Source organism: Athene cunicularia, assembly GCF_003259725.1.
Source record: "Athene cunicularia isolate RWA chromosome 8 unlocalized genomic scaffold, athCun1 chr8_part1, whole genome shotgun sequence".
Taxonomy (NCBI): domain Eukaryota; kingdom Metazoa; phylum Chordata; class Aves; order Strigiformes; family Strigidae; genus Athene; species Athene cunicularia.
In genome coordinates this window covers 18,749,928-18,768,042 of record NW_020799109.1, presented here as the reverse complement: position 1 = coordinate 18,768,042, position 18,115 = coordinate 18,749,928, and the positions used below count along the sequence as shown (strand labels likewise).

Genomic DNA, 18,115 nt, shown 5'->3' with positions numbered 1-18,115 from the left:
AGATGAGTGGTTCAAGAGGGGGACACTAAGACTGGCTAAACAAACAGTTTAAGATGGGAACTGGATAGAAAAAAACATAGTAAGGGAAAAATTTAAATGACTAAATACAGAAGATGGTCTGGAAGAACGAATAGATGAAGTCCGCCTGAACTAAGATTTCAGTTTTGTTCTGGGGGTGGTGGAAGTATTTCTGAACCCATTGGTAAAGTATCAGTTCTCACTTTTGCAGGTTCACATGAATGATGACTTCTGCTTTTCATCAGTCTGTTCAAGTAGTGTGGTTTGCAGGAAAGCTTGGGATTCTTCATGTTGTAAGCATGTAGGTGTGGTATTTTGTCTTTTTAAGCTAGAAAATTGCCCTAAACATCTTGCAATTCTGTCATTTCAGTAGTGTTCTTTCAATGGTAAAGGCTTAAATACAGTATTTCTTTTCTGTTGCTACCCAGCCCCCTGTTGTCAGTTTTGTTTTCTTGGCCATTCTGTCCTCCCTACCCCCACCTTCTTCATACATTTTCTAAGCTGTTTCTAAATGTGCTCTAAACCACACAGCGTTATTGTCAATCTCTGTTTGTACTCCATCCAGTTTGTATCCATATTGTGGATACCATGCTTTAGAGGAAATTACATGTTACTCCAACTAAGGTCTTTGTGGCTCTGTGTAAAATAGCAGAAATTATTTCTGTCTTACAACACTCTCAATAAAAGATCATAAAAGAACAACTGATTGAAGGAACTATCTGGTTAAAATAGATCACCAGAATAAAAGCAGTTAGCTGTATCTATCTTGTTTTTGAACTAGGTAGTTTTAAGACCAAGTCCTGTGAGTGTGTGTTTGAAGCAATAGGGAGGCACAGCTAACACATGTGGCAGGGCCGCAGCTGTGTGGATTGGAATCACCTTTGGATGTTCTGGAACTGACCTTTCTTGACCTTTCAAGAGGAAAGGGTGTAATGCAGGCTGATTGTTGTATTTTTAAAAGTACTCATAAATTATTGTAATCTTTCTAGTTAAAAAAGCTGACATATTTACATCTGCTGCAATTCAGTGTTTTCCCTCCATTTTCAAGCTAGATAATATTGTTCATCCTGTTGCTATCTTCTGGAACTGCTTGCTCCTCCCCTCCCAGGTCTCCCTCCATAAGCTTTCCAAGCTTTCAGCTTGTGGCTGAGAGTTCACTCTGAAGCAGTAGCAGGTTTTCCATTTAATTTTTCTTAGCTTAACTCTTGATTGTTCACAGTAAAACATTTGCATAGTTACATAAAAGTTGAAAGACAGTTTGAAATTTTTAATCAGTTGCGGAGCTAGCTGTCCTGGAAACAAAAATCCTCTGTTTAAACATAGATCACATGCAAATTTATTTATCTGTTTAACACTGACCCCTTGTTGACCTTAACCCAAGGGTATAAGCCATTTCAAGCCCCCGGTTACAGAAAATTCACTTCTCTTAGGTGTGTCTATCTTAGAGACTTCTAGCAGTGAAATAATGATGCATATGATGAGCTTTCAGTCACCAGCATTTAAGGAAGTTTTATTTTGAAGAAGATGTGATCTGATTCAAGTTGTTGTGCTGATGCAATTATTGGCAGGCTTGTTCTGTGAGTCAAGACAACTCCCTGATTTCACTTGTGGTATACTCGCACAAACAGTTCTTTGGGTGTAATTCCAACAAAAATGGGCTTCAGTATAGAGATGCAAAGAAGCAGGGGCAAAGCAATTTGTACCATACTGAACAATTTGTATAGTGAAATTGCAGTCTAAGCAAATCCAAATTTTCAAAAGCAGAAAAAGTTAGAATATGACACTGAGTTTTTGATTATAACTACTTACTTATCAGTGAAGTTCCTATGGCTATGTGACCAGATCATCTTGTGATATTTCAGCTGAAATACAGAAAATTATATCTTAGTGATTTCTATTTTCTTTAATATACTTCCTTAAATCTCCAGATGCTGGGATGTAACTATAGTATTTACTCAAAGGCAGAACTGGTCTTGAAACAAGGAAAGAAGTTTTGAGATGATAAAGTGGACAAGTGTGTGTGTGGACAAGTATGATCCTATAGAAAGAAAACATGCACTTTCAGTTCAAGCCTCTTGTGTTAGACTTGTATACAAGCATGTTACAACTCATTTACTTCAGTGAGGTGTCTAAAGTTTGAGCTTGTTCCCAAATAAACTAGTGTTGCTCCTGATTTTTTTTTTTTTTTACTGAAGCTTTGAATTCTTGTGCTAAGCAAGGTGAAAAATGTGCAGATTTGAATAAGCTTCAGTAGATCATGTAAAGACAACATCAAAACATTCTTGTTGTACTGTAGGAAGAGACAAATAGGAGACTGTGGTTAGAGCAGTGGACTGTGACTTTGGAGATGTAGATTTAAGTACAAGTCATTACCTGTGAGGCCTTGAGTGGGTTGATCTGCTTCTACTTGTGCTCAGAAGTGTTCACCCATTTTGTGTCTAGATTTATATTCTTCAGAATTTTGGATATGTTTGTTAGCATCTTGAAACTACAGACATTGTTTTGATGTGGAATGTCATGGTGCTACATATTTTGAAGGGACATAAAGCATCATGAGAAATATTTATGCTAGAACTATTTAAAAGCCATACCAGCATGCTCCTGCATTTTGAATAGCTTGTTGGGTTAACTTCTTACATTATTAAGTTTGGGCTTTGGGGGGCAGGTGGGAATTAAGATTTCCTTAGACTGTGGCCTTTGACTTTGGCAGCATTGTATTTTAGGGTTGTTTGGGCATAAGGGGTGTCTACTCACTTCTCTTAAAATATAGTGAAGAGACTCTCAGTCTTTCTCATAGAATGAGACACATGGAATTTGTGACTGCTTTTTTACATTTGAAAATGTTAAAACACCTGTGCACCTTTGTCTTGATTCACAATTACCTGTTTATTTTTTAAAATTGCTATGCTATAAATGGAATGGTGATAGAATATAGAATTAAGGGATGAGCCATATAGCATCATCTTTCCTAGCAGTTTTTGTGTTGTTTTTTGCATTCCTGCTTATCTTTGAGACTTGATGTTCCTTACAGAACTCTGTAGGGTCAAGATATATTTCCTCTTTAGTCTTTGGATGTACTGAGTACCTGTGTGAAAGTACATCCTCAATCATGAGATGAGTTACAGTAGAAGAGTTGAAACTCTAGGCTGTGTAAGACTCCTGTAGCTGGGGATTATACTACTTTTGTTAAGGTTTGAAGTAGTCAGTCCTTGTAATAAGTGTTAAACCAAACTACCAATCAACTGATTAGAACTGCTTCTTTGACCTTACTTCCCTTAAAAATAGATAAATTACATATTCAGAGATGAACAGAGAAGTTAATCTTTGAAGATCTTTCTATATCTGTGGAAGATTATTTTCCTTAATAACATTATTTTCTTGTAAAATATAAAATACTTAAAAGCTGAAGCCATATATTCAGTTTACTGTGATTTAAGATAACTACTGTCAAATTGTAGTAATTTGGAATTATTTTAGTGCTTTTTCTCTCATGCAGATGGAGCCATCTGAAATTAGTGTGAGATGGGTTAACTTGGTATGTATGTATGTGACAGCAAAACTGCTCATCATTACTACTTTTCTTGGAACCTTTTCCAAACATATGGAATGGTTTCTCTGTGAGGAACAGCTAAGTTAGGACCTGTCAGTCGGGGAGATGACATGACAGGGAGGTATGTGATGGAGGCTTACAAAATCATGGCAGATGTGGGAGAGGGGACAGAAACTGGTAACTCATCTCTTCCAATACATGAACTAGGAAATCTCAAACAAAGCTAATATGAACCAGATTTAAGCAAAATAAAGTCTAGTACCTAACCTCAATATAGTCAATAGCAGTCCTGTGGAATTAATTGCTAAAGGTGTTGTGGATGCTAAAAGTTTACGTGGATTTTAAGGGAGTCTGGGTAAGTTCCTGAAAGAGAAATGGTTTGAGATTTATTAAATATAGAAAGTCACATCTGGCTTACCACCTTCTTCTAGAGGAAAATGAGATCACGTTTGGGATGTATAGTATATGTTCTTACTCTTCAGTGGCATCTATTTGTAGCTATTGCTGAAGATCAGGATACTACTAGAAGTGGATCTTGTACTGACCCAATATAGGTGCTGTCATGCATTTTCCTTACATCCTGTTGTTAAAGCTGATCATGACTTTCTAATTCTTTTCTAATCCTGATGTGAGTATGAAAATCAAACCATTAGCACACCAGACTCAGCAGAGGGGGGGAAAAAACAATCAAAATGTGCCTCCTCCCTTACAAGGCACTTACCTCTCCCTCAGTTCTTAATTTATAAATACTGTTTTCCTCTGTCCCTAGTGGAAAATGTAATTGTGAGGCCACAGAAACAACAGGCAAGTCTTGCATACCGTTATGGGAAAGACCACTGAGGGTGAGGTTAGTACAGAAGAATTTTACTTGCGTAACTAAATGGTGTCATTTCAAGGAAGGAGTGGAAGACTTCACATATGGAACCTGTCCCCGATACCCACCTTGTTCATTGTATATCTATCTTGTGTACTTATACATTAACACAGATTATTTTTTGACCAGATTCCTGGTCTGTTGCGCTTGGTTTACCAGGAGTGGAACACAAGTAACTGGTCTTAGAGAAAAATGCAAGTAGTTGAGCTCTGGCAGTTTATGGTTTTGGTCAGATTGGTTCTTGCAGCCTAGCTTGCCCTATGAGGATCTGTCACCTTCTTTTTATTTATATCTTAATTTTCCTTCTACTCATATAAATCAAAGTGACCTCCCCTGTCAGTTTTGCTCACTGAAGGAAGTGAATGTTCATGTAATGTAGTCTGTCTGTTTTATCACTGTGGAAGACAAATCCTTAAAGGTGAAATAGTAAATCAGGTTTGTTTCTATCATTCTGACTACTGCTGAATGAATTACAAATAATATTTTCTCTTTGTGTCCTCTAGGTACGTTTCTCATATATGCGGATGAAGTATCTCTTCATCTCTTGGTTAGTAGTATTTATCGGCAGCTGGGTTATGTATGTTCAGTATTCCACCTACACAGAGCTATGCAGAGGACATGACTGTAGGAAAATAATAGTAAGTATATTTAGCTTAGCCTTCTTAAGTGTTTTTCTTAAGTGACTAATTCCACAGCCAGTTCAGTTAGTGCCACATGTAAATTATTCAAAATCTGATATTCCATCATGTTGAAGTAAGATTACATCTTCAATTACAGATAAAACCAGTTATGTTTCTTAACACTGTTTTGGTATAGGGCTATTAAAATTGTTTTCTTAGATTTTTCTTTCAAGAGTCAGGTGTTAAGAGAGATACAGTTGTTGTCTCTGTTCTCAGGCAGTTTGTTATTTTTTTTTTCTCCCTGTTTGTTTCAGTGTGATAGATACAAGACTGGAGTTATTGATGGGTCAGCATGTAGCAGTCTTTGTGCTAAAGAAACACTGTATTTTGGAAAATGTTTGTCCACAAAGCCCAATAACCAGGTAAGGCTTTACTCATCTAACCTAGTTTTGTAATTTCCTACTGAAATTATAATTGTCTGGAACATGAATTAGACCTTGGTGTCAGCAAACTGTACCTGTTCAGTACGTATTATCTCAAACCTGATTTGCTGTGACATGCAGAGCATGTTTTTTATATATATATAAATAAAATATATACCTATATAGGTATAATATATATTATTGATAACAGATTATATATAGTATGCACCTGTATAGAATATACCTGCACAGGACTATATTATTATTGTGTAATACACATACATATATTTTAGAAACATATATACATATAAAAAATATACTGTATCTTTCCAAGTTTTGACAGAATAACTGTATCTTTTTATAGCATACTACTCTGCTATCCTGCTTCCCAAATATAAGCTGCAGCCTCTTAACCTATGCAGCAGTGATAGTAATGCCAATATACTGTTTGTCAAGCTGTGTTTGTATTTTGACAGTGTAGTGTCTCCAAAGTACCTGCAATAGTGTATTGTATTTAAGGTGATTGTTTGAATGTGCTGCATGCATTGTCTGTACACAGGACTTGGTTTTCTACCCTGCATTGCTACTTGAAGCAGTGGCTGGACTGGGCCAGACTATGGGTGGTCTTTAGATGATGGACTTACACAGTATTTTTTACCTTTTTTCCCTCTTTTCCTGCACAGATGTATTTAGGAATCTGGGGAAATCTTCAGGGTGTTATAAAATGCCAAATGGAAGAAGCTGCTCAACTTGATCTTGGTGCTGACCCAGAACCAAGGAAGGAAATTGTCCTATTTGATAAACCAATAAGAGGAACCACTGTTGAGAAATTCAAAGAAATGGTATATGGTCTTTTTAAAGTAAGTATATGCTTATTTAATCTATCTTGACAGGCTTATTTTCCCGCAGCTGGGCAGTATGCCCTATTGTATAAGCCTTGTTCAGTTGCATGTTAGAAGAATAATCAGCACTAAAATAGTTTTTCCCAGAGGTGCTTATCTCAAAGTTTGAAGTAACAGATTATCAGGTATTTTGCTTACTTGTTAACAGATGAAAGCTGGTATGCATCTTGCATGTCTACAGCTTTCACTTCTGTTTGTACAGAAAATATGGTATATTTTTTTTTGTGCTGCTTTTGGAGTTATTGTAACCAAGTACAAAGACTGAAGCACAATTTGAAAACTGTTCATACTTGGGAAGAGCTGTTATGTTAACTGAGCAGCAGGAATCTCTCTCACCAGAAGGACCAGCCATACTTCTCCCAGTTCTTTGTTTTGTTAAATTAATATGATGCTTATTTCTATTGTCTTAATGCTACCCCAGAATTTTCATAATACAGTCACTTTGGTGCTGTATCAATACTGATTTGGGGTTTTCTTTCTTAAAGTTCTTTTGCTATTATCATAGGAGCTATGTCTCCAGTGATGGAAGTAATGCTGTTCCAGCTGAGTGAGCATGTGTACACATGTACACACACAACATAATTATGTAAAGCTGATAACGGTTGTTATGCATTACAGTAGCTTTGTCTCTAAGAATGAGTGAGCAGCAGGTATTTCCGAGTAGTTTTTAAGATAATTTGGAAAAAAGCTTGTCTGTGCATTGGTGGTAGTTGAAAAGGCAACAGTTGTGATTCCAGCAATGGCAGCTTTCTCTGTATTGATACAATGGTGGTGGTTACAGCAAATAACAAAATTAAGTATCTTGGTACACTTACCGTGTGGGATTTGTACCCAGTGTGTCTTGGTACTTTTTATAGTTGGTCAAAATGTAGTTGATAGTGTAATTTCTGTATACCTGTAAGGTTTAATAATCTGAAAATTAAACCTTTTCTAAACATTTCAATTCTACATACTTTTAGTAAGAGAATATTTAATAAACTACTTGATACGGTTTTTGTAAACACTGATCTGACCAAAATCAATGATTGCATTTTGAAAGGCAAACAACACTATTACTTTCAGAAGATCGCATACTTGGTGCCTTTGAAAACAGAACAACAACAAAAAGCTCTTCAGGCATCAGATAGCAAGGTCTGTAACATCTATTACCAAAGAAAACTAGAACATAATATCACCTACCATGCTATCCATAGAATGAGAATAACAGGATGTAGAATGACAGGTGGATTAGAGGTAGTTAATGAAATCATACTTAATCTTTTTCATTTGTTGCTTTTAGGCAAAATTGGGTGAACAAGGAAACCTTTCAGAACTGGTTAATCTCATCCTATCTTTTGCTGATGGAAACAAAGATGGTAGAGTTTCTTTGCCAGAGGCGAAATCTGCATGGGCACTGCTGCAGCTAGATGAGTTTCTGTTAATGGTCATCTTGCAGGATAAAGAACATACTCCCAAGTTGATGGGTTTTTGTGGGGATCTCTATGTGACTGAAAGAGTTGAATATACCTCTCTCTATGGAATCAGCCTTCCATGGATTATAGAACTTTTTGTTCCCTCTGGCTTCAGAAGAAGCATGGATCAATGGTTTACTCCATCATGGCCAAGAAAGGCAAAAATAGCTATAGGGCTTTTAGAGTTTGTGGAAGATATTTTCCATGGACCTTATGGAAACTTTCTTATGTGTGATACAAGTGCCAAAAACTTGGGATATAATGATAAATATGATTTGAAAATGATGGACATGAGAAAAATTGTGCCAGAAATGAATTTGAAAGAAATAATTAAAGATCGTCAGTGTGAATCGGATTTGGACTGTATTTACGGTACAGACTGTAGAACTCTGTGTGACCAAAGCAAAATGAGATGCACCACAGAAGTAATTCAGCCAAACTTGGCAAAAGCCTGTCAGCTACTTAAAGACTATCTGCTTCGTGGTGCCCCTTCTGATATCCATGAAGAACTAGAAAAACAACTGTACTTGTGTATTGCCCTTAAAGTCACAGCAAATCAGATGGAAATGGAGCATTCTTTAATACTCAATAACTTAAAAACTTTACTGTGGAAGAAAATTTCCCATACAAATGATTCTTAGCTTCTCTACCAGCAGAAGACAATACTGATGCCTGCCACTAGAGGTGGCCTACCGCATTTGTTAAAGCCGATCTGCAGCATTTTTTGAAGCTGTTTCTTTACTCAGATTTCATTAATGGCTCTTGCCTTTCAGTCAGTACCTTATGACAGGGCTTCTCAAAGAATGAACATGCCACTGAATGATCGGGCAGAGGCCAAAAGCACTTTTGTGCCAGTGCTGTTAAGGAAACAAAACCCCTGCATGCTTGACTGTTATGTGCACTTTGTCAGGTCTTGGAACAGGAAAAAAGTATTCACTGTGCCACCACATCAATTGATGGAATATCTTACAGTTCTGTGAAAATCATTGCTCACTTGTGAAATATCTGCAAAAGATTTTTATCCTAAGTAGTTTTATGAAGAACCACCACTACCGCAAATAACGTGTCTGAGTCCAAGCTGCTGTTGTGAATAAACTGAACTGTGAGATTGAAGTTTACTAATACCTTGGCATGGCAGAATTTGCACATTAAAAATTTTTAAACTGTGGAAGATTAGAATTTTATTCTAGAACTGACAGGTTCTATTATGAAACTTAAATCAGATTCTGTTTACACCTTGTTACCTCATGCTTACATCTTGAATGTTTAAGTAGTTCAACAATTTAAGTCCTTAAACAATGAACCCTGTTGGGAGCCAAGAATTTTAGAATGTTATTTCTTAAAATCATGTATATAGTCTAGCAGCAATATCAACATCAGTTTCAAAACCTACTTTTTTGTAATTCACTTGAGGTCTTTAACCCAAATTAAGCTGTAGTGAATACTGAGGAGTAAAGTTTGTGGACTAAGGTGTTGTATCAGAACTGAAGCTATTTCTTTTTAAAAATACTGATAGCAGAAATGTCCTAACAGTAAAAAAGGAAGCTTTTAGTGTAGGAATCTACTGAACAACATGTGAAACAAGTAGTAAGTCTAAAGGCTTGACTTTTCACTGTCCAAACTGAGCTAGACTTATACTTAAGTCCTGCAATAGTTAAGAGGATTTATGCAAGCCAGAACTGTAGGGCAGACGCTGGATTGTTTGAGTGTGAAATATTGATTAAATAGGAGCTGGAGATGGTAACAGCTAGGACCACGGTGGAACATGAGCTGTAGTGTGTTACTATTCTTTATTTTCTAGTATTGTCTATGAGTCACTGTTAAGTCTCAAGTGCAGAGTAAATAAACACCATCTGATCATGGCACTTGATGTGGCATGACCACTGTACCACCTGTGATCTGCATCTCTGTTGTGTCTCAGGTTTACATCTGTGTTCACAATTATGTAGAACTGGATGTTCATACAATACCTTAATACTGTGCTCAGTACTGCCCTGATAATGTTTCATTTATAAATGCTTTAGGTGTGAAGTAGTTCAATCCTTATTTATTTGAATAGCTGTCATCCATATACTTCTAAACCCTGGCCCCATAATTTATTTTCACTGTAAGAAGGACAAGCTATTTTTAAATATATGTGAAAGGCTGTTAATTGCTTTAGGTATCCTGTTAAATGCATTCCTTGAATGGATTCCAGGACAACATCAAGTCCCTGTTCCCTATCCTCTGTAAGAGTATGCAGCCTGGGTTAAGGATGTACTGTTTTGTAAACAGCAGCTTTTCAGTTTAAGTATTACTATGCTAATCACTGTCTCTAACTTGATAATGTCCTTCAACCATGAGCTAAGAAGTATTTATAGCCAGCAATGCACTCAAGTGTAAAGTGGTCATGTTCTTAGTGGAAAAAAAATTTGACTGTAATTGCTACTAGGTTTTGGGCAGAGATTATTGAATATAAAATGCTGGGTATTTTAAACAACTGGAAAACATGTTTAATAGTACAGTTTGTATAGAACAGTAATTTTTATCACTGTTGCATCAAGTTGGAGTTTTCAGTGGAAAAAATACACTTTCATTTACAGTAAATCACAGGCCTCCTTCTTTCAATAGCAGTACTTCTCTATTAGTATCTTAGAGCAAAACATTCCTCCATGTAGCCTATGTAACTCCTCTTTAACCTGTGCAAGCAGCTTCAGTAAGTCTAATGGGAAAGAAGTTCCTAGAAAATGGAGATGTAGGAAAAAGGGATCAGAGCACATCCAGGCCTCTGTAACTAAGCCCATATATGCAACTTAAAAGTGAATCCTCTTGTCTAATCAAATAATGTGAAGTACTCAGCTTAAGGTCATACCTGTTTCAGGAGCATCCAGAGCTTAAAGCTGAGTGTCTGAAAGGGCTTACTTCAGTTACTGGAAGAACCTTAAGCACTTCAATTAGGAATGCCTGTCTGAATCAGCTATAGTTATGTCTCAGTAGGGAAAGTGTTATCATTTGTGTTCCTGAAAGCCTAAGGCTGCCTTTAGGCAGACGCTTCCAAACCTACTGTAATTACTCCTGCTTTTTTCTCTGAAGCTACATACAGATTCCTCCATAACATTAAGTATGCTTAAAGTAAAAGGGTGAAGGACATGTAAAAGCCCTTTAAAAAAACTTAAATATTTTTGTTGCTAGAAGCAGGAGTTCTTAGACCTAGTCTTTGGTACTAGTGATGCCAAAAATTAATCCAGTTGTTTATGGGAGTAATTCTAATGCAGCAGCCTCAGCTTTTAGGTCTGTCACCTCTCTTCTCTGTGAATGACTTCAATTCATACTTGGAAAGGGGAAAAAAGTCCTTAAGGCTACAGAATATCTGAATAAAAAATATTCTTTATCCAAGATATATTAATAAGCCAGTCTTACACAGTTGCTTACTCAATAAATTTATTGCCACTTTTTCCAAAGCTTCATAGAAAATTGTGGAAGTTGTCTTAACTATCAGCTGCACGCTCCTGGGCCCTGAGAAAGCTAGCCTTCTTCTGAGCAACACGATCTTTCTTCTGGGCGAGGGACATCTTGGGACAGTTCCATCTGCAATGTAAGCACAGTGTATGATATTTAAGGCAGAAATAAGCAAAAAGGTGGTCAAGAAAGCTGCAGTGCACCAGGACTGTGGTTAGAAGTGCTATGCTAGAACATATTCCCATTTCTGTAACACACTACTTCCTTGTAATGATTCAAGGCTGTAATTAGGGCACTGCAAAAAGGCATGGTTGACTGCAGCAGTTTAATTCCTCAAGAATTACTCTTTAGTGACTAGAGACAGTATCAAGGCCCAATGCAACAGCTATGCCTCAATTTCTTTTCTCCCAGGTTCCTGAAAAATCAAAATAGTTTTATCTTGACAAACTAAGTCAGCCTGCCCTCACCTGAAGAGAAGCTGCTCTCCCCCTTTAAGAGTTCCAGCTATTCAGGCCATGAGCACATTCCACCTTTTTTTTTTGTATGTAGTTGAGAGCTCTTAAAATTTAGATTTCTACTGCTAAAGTTAACTCCTGACAAAGTTACAGTGAAATCCTTGTAGCTTAATCTAAAAGACCATGTGTTTTTACAGAACTGCAATGTGAATTACATTGATGGTTTCAGCATAAGTAAGTTATCTTCAACTGAGAAGTCACATTCATGTTAAAGAGGAAGAGTTTTACCTCTTTTTCTTGACTTCTCTCTTGGGTTTCTTTTCATGGACTGGATTATCCCGTATAGCAGCATGGGCTTTTTTATACATTTCTTCCATCTTGAAGACAAAAAACCCAAAAAGAATGCTTAAGTACTCCAGAGATCCAGTTGAGAATCATACAAAAAGAGACACCCTTACCAAAGCACGCAATAGAAATGGGTTTCATCACAATACATCTTATAATTTTGGGTGGTTACCTTTATGAAGAAAGTGTTATTCAGAAGATCACTATCACAGCATACTGAAATTCCTACTACCACTATAATACAACTTAAATACTGAAACAAACGAGGTTATTTTATCCTTATTTTACAGTTAAGGAACCAAGGCTATGGAGTAACTACAGGCTACTAACAAGTCTCCAATGCATACCAGCATCTTGCAGTTGAAACACTATTTCCTCTGAAGTCTACTTTTCAGTGCCATACATTTAAAAGTTAGTATATAAAAGTTATTCTACTTCTACCCAGAATACTTAATGTTTACTAATTAAACCAAAACCATTCCACACTAACTTTGTCATCAGACCTGCAATCTTACCCCTTTTAATACACCTTACAGAGCTACTTAGAGAAGGGGGAGAAAGTATAAGTTGTGAAAGCAGCTACAGATTAACAAGTCTCACAAAAACCAGGCCAGTTCCTGCCTTGTCCACAAGGATACAATAACACTGCTCTGTCCCAAAGACAACTCTGGTTCAAGAATGGCACCAATTTTAAAGAATACCTTTGGTAGTGGTTAATTCAGACCACGAGATCCCAGCTGCATAAAATTTTCTAGATGTACAAAGGATAAGTGTCCACCTATTGACATAAGTTGTGGACTCAATTGCAATACAAGATACAGATACAGTTTCTTCAGTGAAATAGAGTAAGTTGCCATTTACAATACATGACTAAGTTCTCGGTAAAGACTAAAGTTAAAACAAAGTTTACCAAAAAAACCCACAAAACCCTATAGCAATAAAGGGATAAAGAATGAAGTTAAGTTTTGCACAGCCTAAAAAGCAGTCATGTTTGTTTCAAGCTTCAGGACTACTAATTGGGGAAACCAAGCAAGAATATTAGAGACAGCAAGACATCTAAAAGGAATTCCAACACTTGAAAGAAGGACCTTGGTTATCTTACATATCTTCTAGTGTTTTGCAGAAAATGCTCTTTAAATTTCAAGTAGTACTAAAATGAAATGTATTACACTCTGTAGTTTCACAGGATGCCAGCTTCACCAGAGCTAGCTTGGGCTGTTCTGTATTCACCTGGGACCTAGAACTACCTATAGGGTCACACAAATCATGAAAACATATGTGACATAGAACACACCCTCACAGCTGCAGAAATGACAGGCTGTGGTGGAGGATTAGGAATGAGTGGGTAGCATGTGTGGAAACTGCAAGTTAATTTCCCTATCAGGGAAAACAAAAAAAAGTATTCCAGTTTAGAATGTGGTCCTGTAAGCTGAGATTTATAAGTAAAATGTTCAGCTTCATGGCAGGAAAAAAGATACCACTTTCAAGAGACTTATGATGTATTATACAGCTCCTAATGAAGAAAAAAGTATTTGCATGAATAACATACAACATGAATCACATTATTTTATATACCCAACTTCTTTGCATTACTAAAGAAGTCCCTACACAAGACTTATCAGTATCTCTATTAATGCACAGGAGCCAGCCAGATGAATCTTACCCCATCAGGTGTTACGTTGTTCTTTATGTACTGGGAGAACTGTTTTTTGTAAGCATCTTCATCCTCCTCCATCAGGTAACGCATATAATCTGCAACATTTTGGCCCATGATATGCTTGCGGTGAACCTCTGCGTTGAATTCTTTGCTTTCTGAGTCATAACCAGGGAAGCGTTTGGTACTGTGAAACAGCAGTTACACTCAAATTAAGACATATTGACAAATGCTCTAATTCAGAGGCTAGGTTCCACACCAAAGTGACCAATACATCAGATTCTCTTAGAGGTAACAGAGGGGTAGGACCCTCCAATTAAAAATTAAGAAATATAGAAAATTATGAGATGGAAGTTTTAAGTTCATCTTAGCTGCCATCAGTCCCGTCTTGAAACAGTGCAGTACATCATATACACACCGTGGACCAACTACAGAGTGTTCAGTCTTTGGGAGGATCATCATGTAGCAGCCAAGTCAGAAAAACTGGACAATTAGTCAAGAATGACTAGGACAGCATGGGAGAGGGTAGGAAAATACACAACAGATCTCAGATATAGCAGAAAGAAGCAGTCAGCTATAGTATCAGGGTTAGGTAACACTGCCTAAAATCTTGATTCAGTCATTCACAGCCTGAGACAGAACTGTCAAAACTTCCATGTGGAAATTTCTAGAGCAGGCAGAGTGCTCGGGCCTACTATCATACTGACAACTGTAGCAAATGTCAGTGGTTTTTTTACCTGGCATGTACAGTTTTTCACAGTGAAGTTAACACATACACACAATTTAAGGACTTAAACCAACAGAATACTAAAGGATATTTACTTAAGTGCATTCAGGCACTTGATGACTTAAAAGTAAAAGCAACAAGATGGCTCTTTAGTTTCTAAAAATACAAGAGCATCTCAATAGTTGCAAGATTCGCAGCAGCACTATCAGAATTGCATCTCTGGATTAAAAAGCAGACAACAAAACAACCAAAAAAACCCGCACCCCAGAATCTAGGCTACATCTTCACTACCAGGTTGTAACAGAACTATTTCAACATAAAATGACACTATAAGTAGACTGTCACATACAGAAGCATCTCAGGTTAATTCTAACAGAATTCTTCCAAACAGACTAGATTACCTATGAGGGATGGACAGACCACCATCCACTGCACCCTTCAGAGCACCGAAGACTTTGTTTCCAGTGGTAGTTCTGGCAAGACCCGCATCCAGGTAGCATGTGAAAGCACCAGGCTTTCCATCCACGCTTTCCACATTGTATTCATCACCAGTCACTTCAACTTGGCCTTCATAGATCTTATCAAGGCCAAATTTATTCAGAAGCTGTGAAGAAGGAAGAAAAAAAATTAAAGCACTTAAATTCTTTCAACTTAATGACAAAATGCATAATTACCATCACCTTAACACACAAATTTGCAGTAGCATCTTGATGTTTTCTAACAAATTTCTTTACAAAAATTAAGCACCCCATACTAATAACAAGGGTTTTCACAACCACCACTTTAAGCACATCTGTTAAGTTTCAACCTTTTGTTCCAACAGGTACACCAGTGAACTTCAGCCTTATGCATAAGCTCATATGGAAGGACGCTGTTTATATGTTTTCAAACTCTTAAAGGTACCTTTCTTACATTTTTATCCCAACTCCCTCCCTCCACCATACTTAAGTGCTGAGACTTAAAGTGAGCTGCTGGAGTTGAAGCTGCATGCTGCCATACTTCTCACTGTGATTTGACAGACACAAGAGGCCATCGAATCTCTATGGTAAAGAACCGACATTATTTAGAGAAGCCCACAGAGTCAAGTATCTACACTAACATGCCACTTAAAGTGGGCTTTCTATTTTGTAAGCAAATTGGAAACCCAGAGCAACAACTTCCAGACAACCTGACGGATACCTACCCTGCGTGCCAACAGCAGACCTGTACAGTATGCTGCTGCGTAATTGGTCAGGCCAACCTTCACACCGTATTTTGGCAGCTCATGGGCATAAGCAGCACAGACAATCATGTCGCCTTCGATTCTGGCATAGGCAATCTGACAACAAAACAAATGTTAGCTTTCTCACAATTCTGGGCTCAATTTATTATGTCTTTGACATCTACTTAAACTGATAGGAGTTCTGTATAGAAATGTCCAGCAAACTGACAACCTCTGCACACAAGCTCAAGGGTTTGTGGGGGTTTTTTGTTTGGGTTTTTTAAAAGACATAAATAACTTCTCAAGCACTGACACAAAGAATTCAAATCTGTATTAGGCCACAGAAAGTGTATCAGCAACTTTTGTTTACCTCTCCATATACATCAAGAAGCCAGGGAACTGCCTACAAAATCAACCTTTCAAGGAATCATTATGGATGTGGATGGATTCTGTCCCACTTTCTGAATGTGGTTCTCATGTAACACAGTATATAATGCACCTCCAAAAAATGCAGAAAGCATCCAATACAGAGTTTGTGGTAACCTTATGCAATGATTTAATTCATGGGTCTGAGATTTTCATCGTCTCAGGGGTCTCCTGTGAGACAGCAGTACTATCAGATTTGTTTCTACTGTTCCTTTCACATACAGAACCTTCTCCTTTTGACTCCCACACCTCCTTCCTACACCCAAAAGTTGTCCCCTTTTTGCAGGATTCCCACCCACTGGAAAGGCACTATCAGATGTGAGCACCTGCCACCGCTCATTTTTGGTTTGAGTTTCAAAAATAAAGTAACCTCGTCAAGATCATATAATTTTTTCTGAACTGACTGTAAAAAGAGCACTGTCCACTGTTTTTAACAGGTAATTATTGCAAGAAGAAATGACAAATTTTTCCTAGCTTCTTTTTTGAGCTTACTAACATGCATTTGTGATAGAACAAACACACCTAAGTGTTAAACTTCAAAATTAATCAAAACATGCTGAAAATGAAACAGGAAAGTGAACCACAGCGAGGAACTGCATATGATGCAACATACAAGTGCATACTTAGTAAGGATGAAAAAACACCTACTGTTCTTATTTACTGGTCTCCTTTAATCTCACAGGAAAGCCATCGTAAGGCCTAGCTGCTTCACATCATCCACATAACATCACAGGAAAAGCACTCTCAAAAGAGAGGGCACCTTTCAATACAGTGTCAGGTTGGGTTGACAGGATACACAGTCAACTTTGTTGTCTTCACCCAAGGAAAAAAGGCCCTTTTCAATGCACTTTAAATACAGCAGAAAAAAAAATAGAGATACCTACCCTCTCTCTGAAGTCTTCTATTCAGCATCATTCAACCAGTACAGTCTTAGGTTACAAAAAACCTTGCTGAAGAATGTTGACACTACTAAAACTTATTTTTTAATTATGAATACAGTTTATTACTGAAGCTGTGTCAACATTAAAGGTTGTTCTCTAAGGAACTATTTTCCAATATAAAAACTGCTCAGATCAAACCTAAAAGATTCCAGCTGCTTCAACCATCCCCCTTTCTCTATTTCAGGTGGGAAAGCTGGGGAGTAAGCAGCAAGCACCACAGGTCTTACCTGGCAAATAATGTCTCTGTTGGTAACACGCACAATCATCCTATACTTTGGGGTGTTGTACTTGTTTTTATCTTGAATTACCAAACGTTTGCGGGCATAGTAATCAGTTTTTCCCTCTGAAAAAGAGGTTATAGTGTGGCAAACACATGTGAAAAAAGTAGGAATATTCATCAGTGACTTTCAATTGCATGCTACAGGAAATTTAACAATACCTCTCCTTCTCCTGAATTTCACTTGGTATCTCTTGAAGTAGGCCTTATTCTTGACAACTTTCACAAACCCCTTGAATAAGAAATATAACTAGACGTTATTAACATACAACCACGTAAGCCAAGACCATTCTAATTAAACGTGCTATGAATAAAGCCGTGACAAAATCAGGAATAAAGTAACAAGCATACCTACACATATAGATAAAAAAGCATCATAAAAATAAAATGTTAAGAAAACGCCAACACATCAAGCCCCAGAATTTCCATCTTTCCCACCGGAACCAATGCACACTTCGCCCCAAAACTTCATATAGTTTCAGGAGAAAGCCAGAAATTCCGTTTGTTAACGCAGCGCCTGCCCGCACGGACCGAGACAGTAACCGCAGTCATTTTCAGCCACCCCCCACCCAGTTATCTCTTTGGCGAGCTCCGCCACGAAGCCGGCCTCTCCCGCAGCCCCCCGCCACCCGGCGGGGACAACGACCCTTGCTGACACCGAGACGGGACCGGCGCTCCCCAACACCTGCCACCGTTTCGGAGGCGCGTCCCGGCGGCACGAAGGCGGGCGGCCAGTCAGACACCCGCGGCCCCGGGCCACCAGCCCCCGCAGGGCACGAGGGGCTCCGGGTGCCCGGCCCCGCCGCTCACCCCC

The 18,115-nt window shown here is 37.9% G+C and overlaps 2 protein-coding genes and 1 non-coding gene across 4 annotated transcripts in view; 1 reads left to right on the top strand and 2 right to left on the bottom strand.

Moving 5' to 3' along the window:
- Window positions 1–200: 200 nt before the first annotated feature.
- DIPK1A (divergent protein kinase domain 1A) lies at window positions 201–10,948 on the top strand. Of its 2 annotated transcripts, none has more exons than XM_026853786.1 (5): window positions 201–319; window positions 4,946–5,080; window positions 5,377–5,484; window positions 6,168–6,344; window positions 7,666–10,948. In XM_026853786.1, the coding sequence occupies exons 1-5, from the start codon at window positions 236–238 to the stop codon at window positions 8,476–8,478; spliced, it is 1,317 nt and encodes a 438-aa protein (XP_026709587.1). In that variant the 5' UTR covers window positions 201–235; the 3' UTR covers window positions 8,479–10,948. The 2 variants fall into 2 exon arrangements, with proteins under 2 accessions (XP_026709587.1, XP_026709588.1); XM_026853787.1 differs by lacking the exon at window positions 201–319 and adding an exon at window positions 4,133–4,415.
- Window positions 10,949–11,239: 291 nt separating this feature from the next.
- The window catches only part of RPL5 (ribosomal protein L5), a 9,501-nt gene continuing 2,625 nt past the window's right edge, over window positions 11,240–18,115 (bottom strand). The window contains exons 2-8 of the mRNA XM_026853931.1: window positions 17,464–17,533; window positions 17,252–17,367; window positions 15,640–15,774; window positions 14,858–15,060; window positions 13,739–13,916; window positions 12,019–12,107; window positions 11,240–11,404 (exon numbers count right to left, since the gene is read on the bottom strand). Coding sequence (XP_026709732.1) covers window positions 11,305–11,404; window positions 12,019–12,107; window positions 13,739–13,916; window positions 14,858–15,060; window positions 15,640–15,774; window positions 17,252–17,367; window positions 17,464–17,533 — 891 coding nt within the window. The 3' untranslated portion in view covers window positions 11,240–11,304. The remainder of the gene's footprint in view (window positions 11,405–12,018; window positions 12,108–13,738; window positions 13,917–14,857; window positions 15,061–15,639; window positions 15,775–17,251; window positions 17,368–17,463; window positions 17,534–18,115) is intronic.
- Window positions 14,100–14,196, bottom strand: LOC113483206. Its single transcript, XR_003398988.1, has one exon. It is a non-coding gene; the product is annotated as a small nucleolar RNA SNORD21 (small nucleolar RNA).

What these genes read in the sequence shown, in the direction of transcription:
- DIPK1A (XM_026853786.1), top strand. Translation starts at nt 236, where the DNA reads ATGAATGATGACTTCTGCTTTTCATCAGTCTGTTCAAGTAGTGTGGTT. An exon ending in ATGACTGTAGGAAAATAATA is followed by an intron (nt 5,081 to 5,376) that starts GTAAGTATATTT and finishes TGTTTGTTTCAG; the next exon opens with TGTGATAGATACAAGACTGG. An exon ending in TGGTATATGGTCTTTTTAAA is followed by an intron (nt 6,345 to 7,665) that starts GTAAGTATATGC and finishes TGTTGCTTTTAG; the next exon opens with GCAAAATTGGGTGAACAAGG.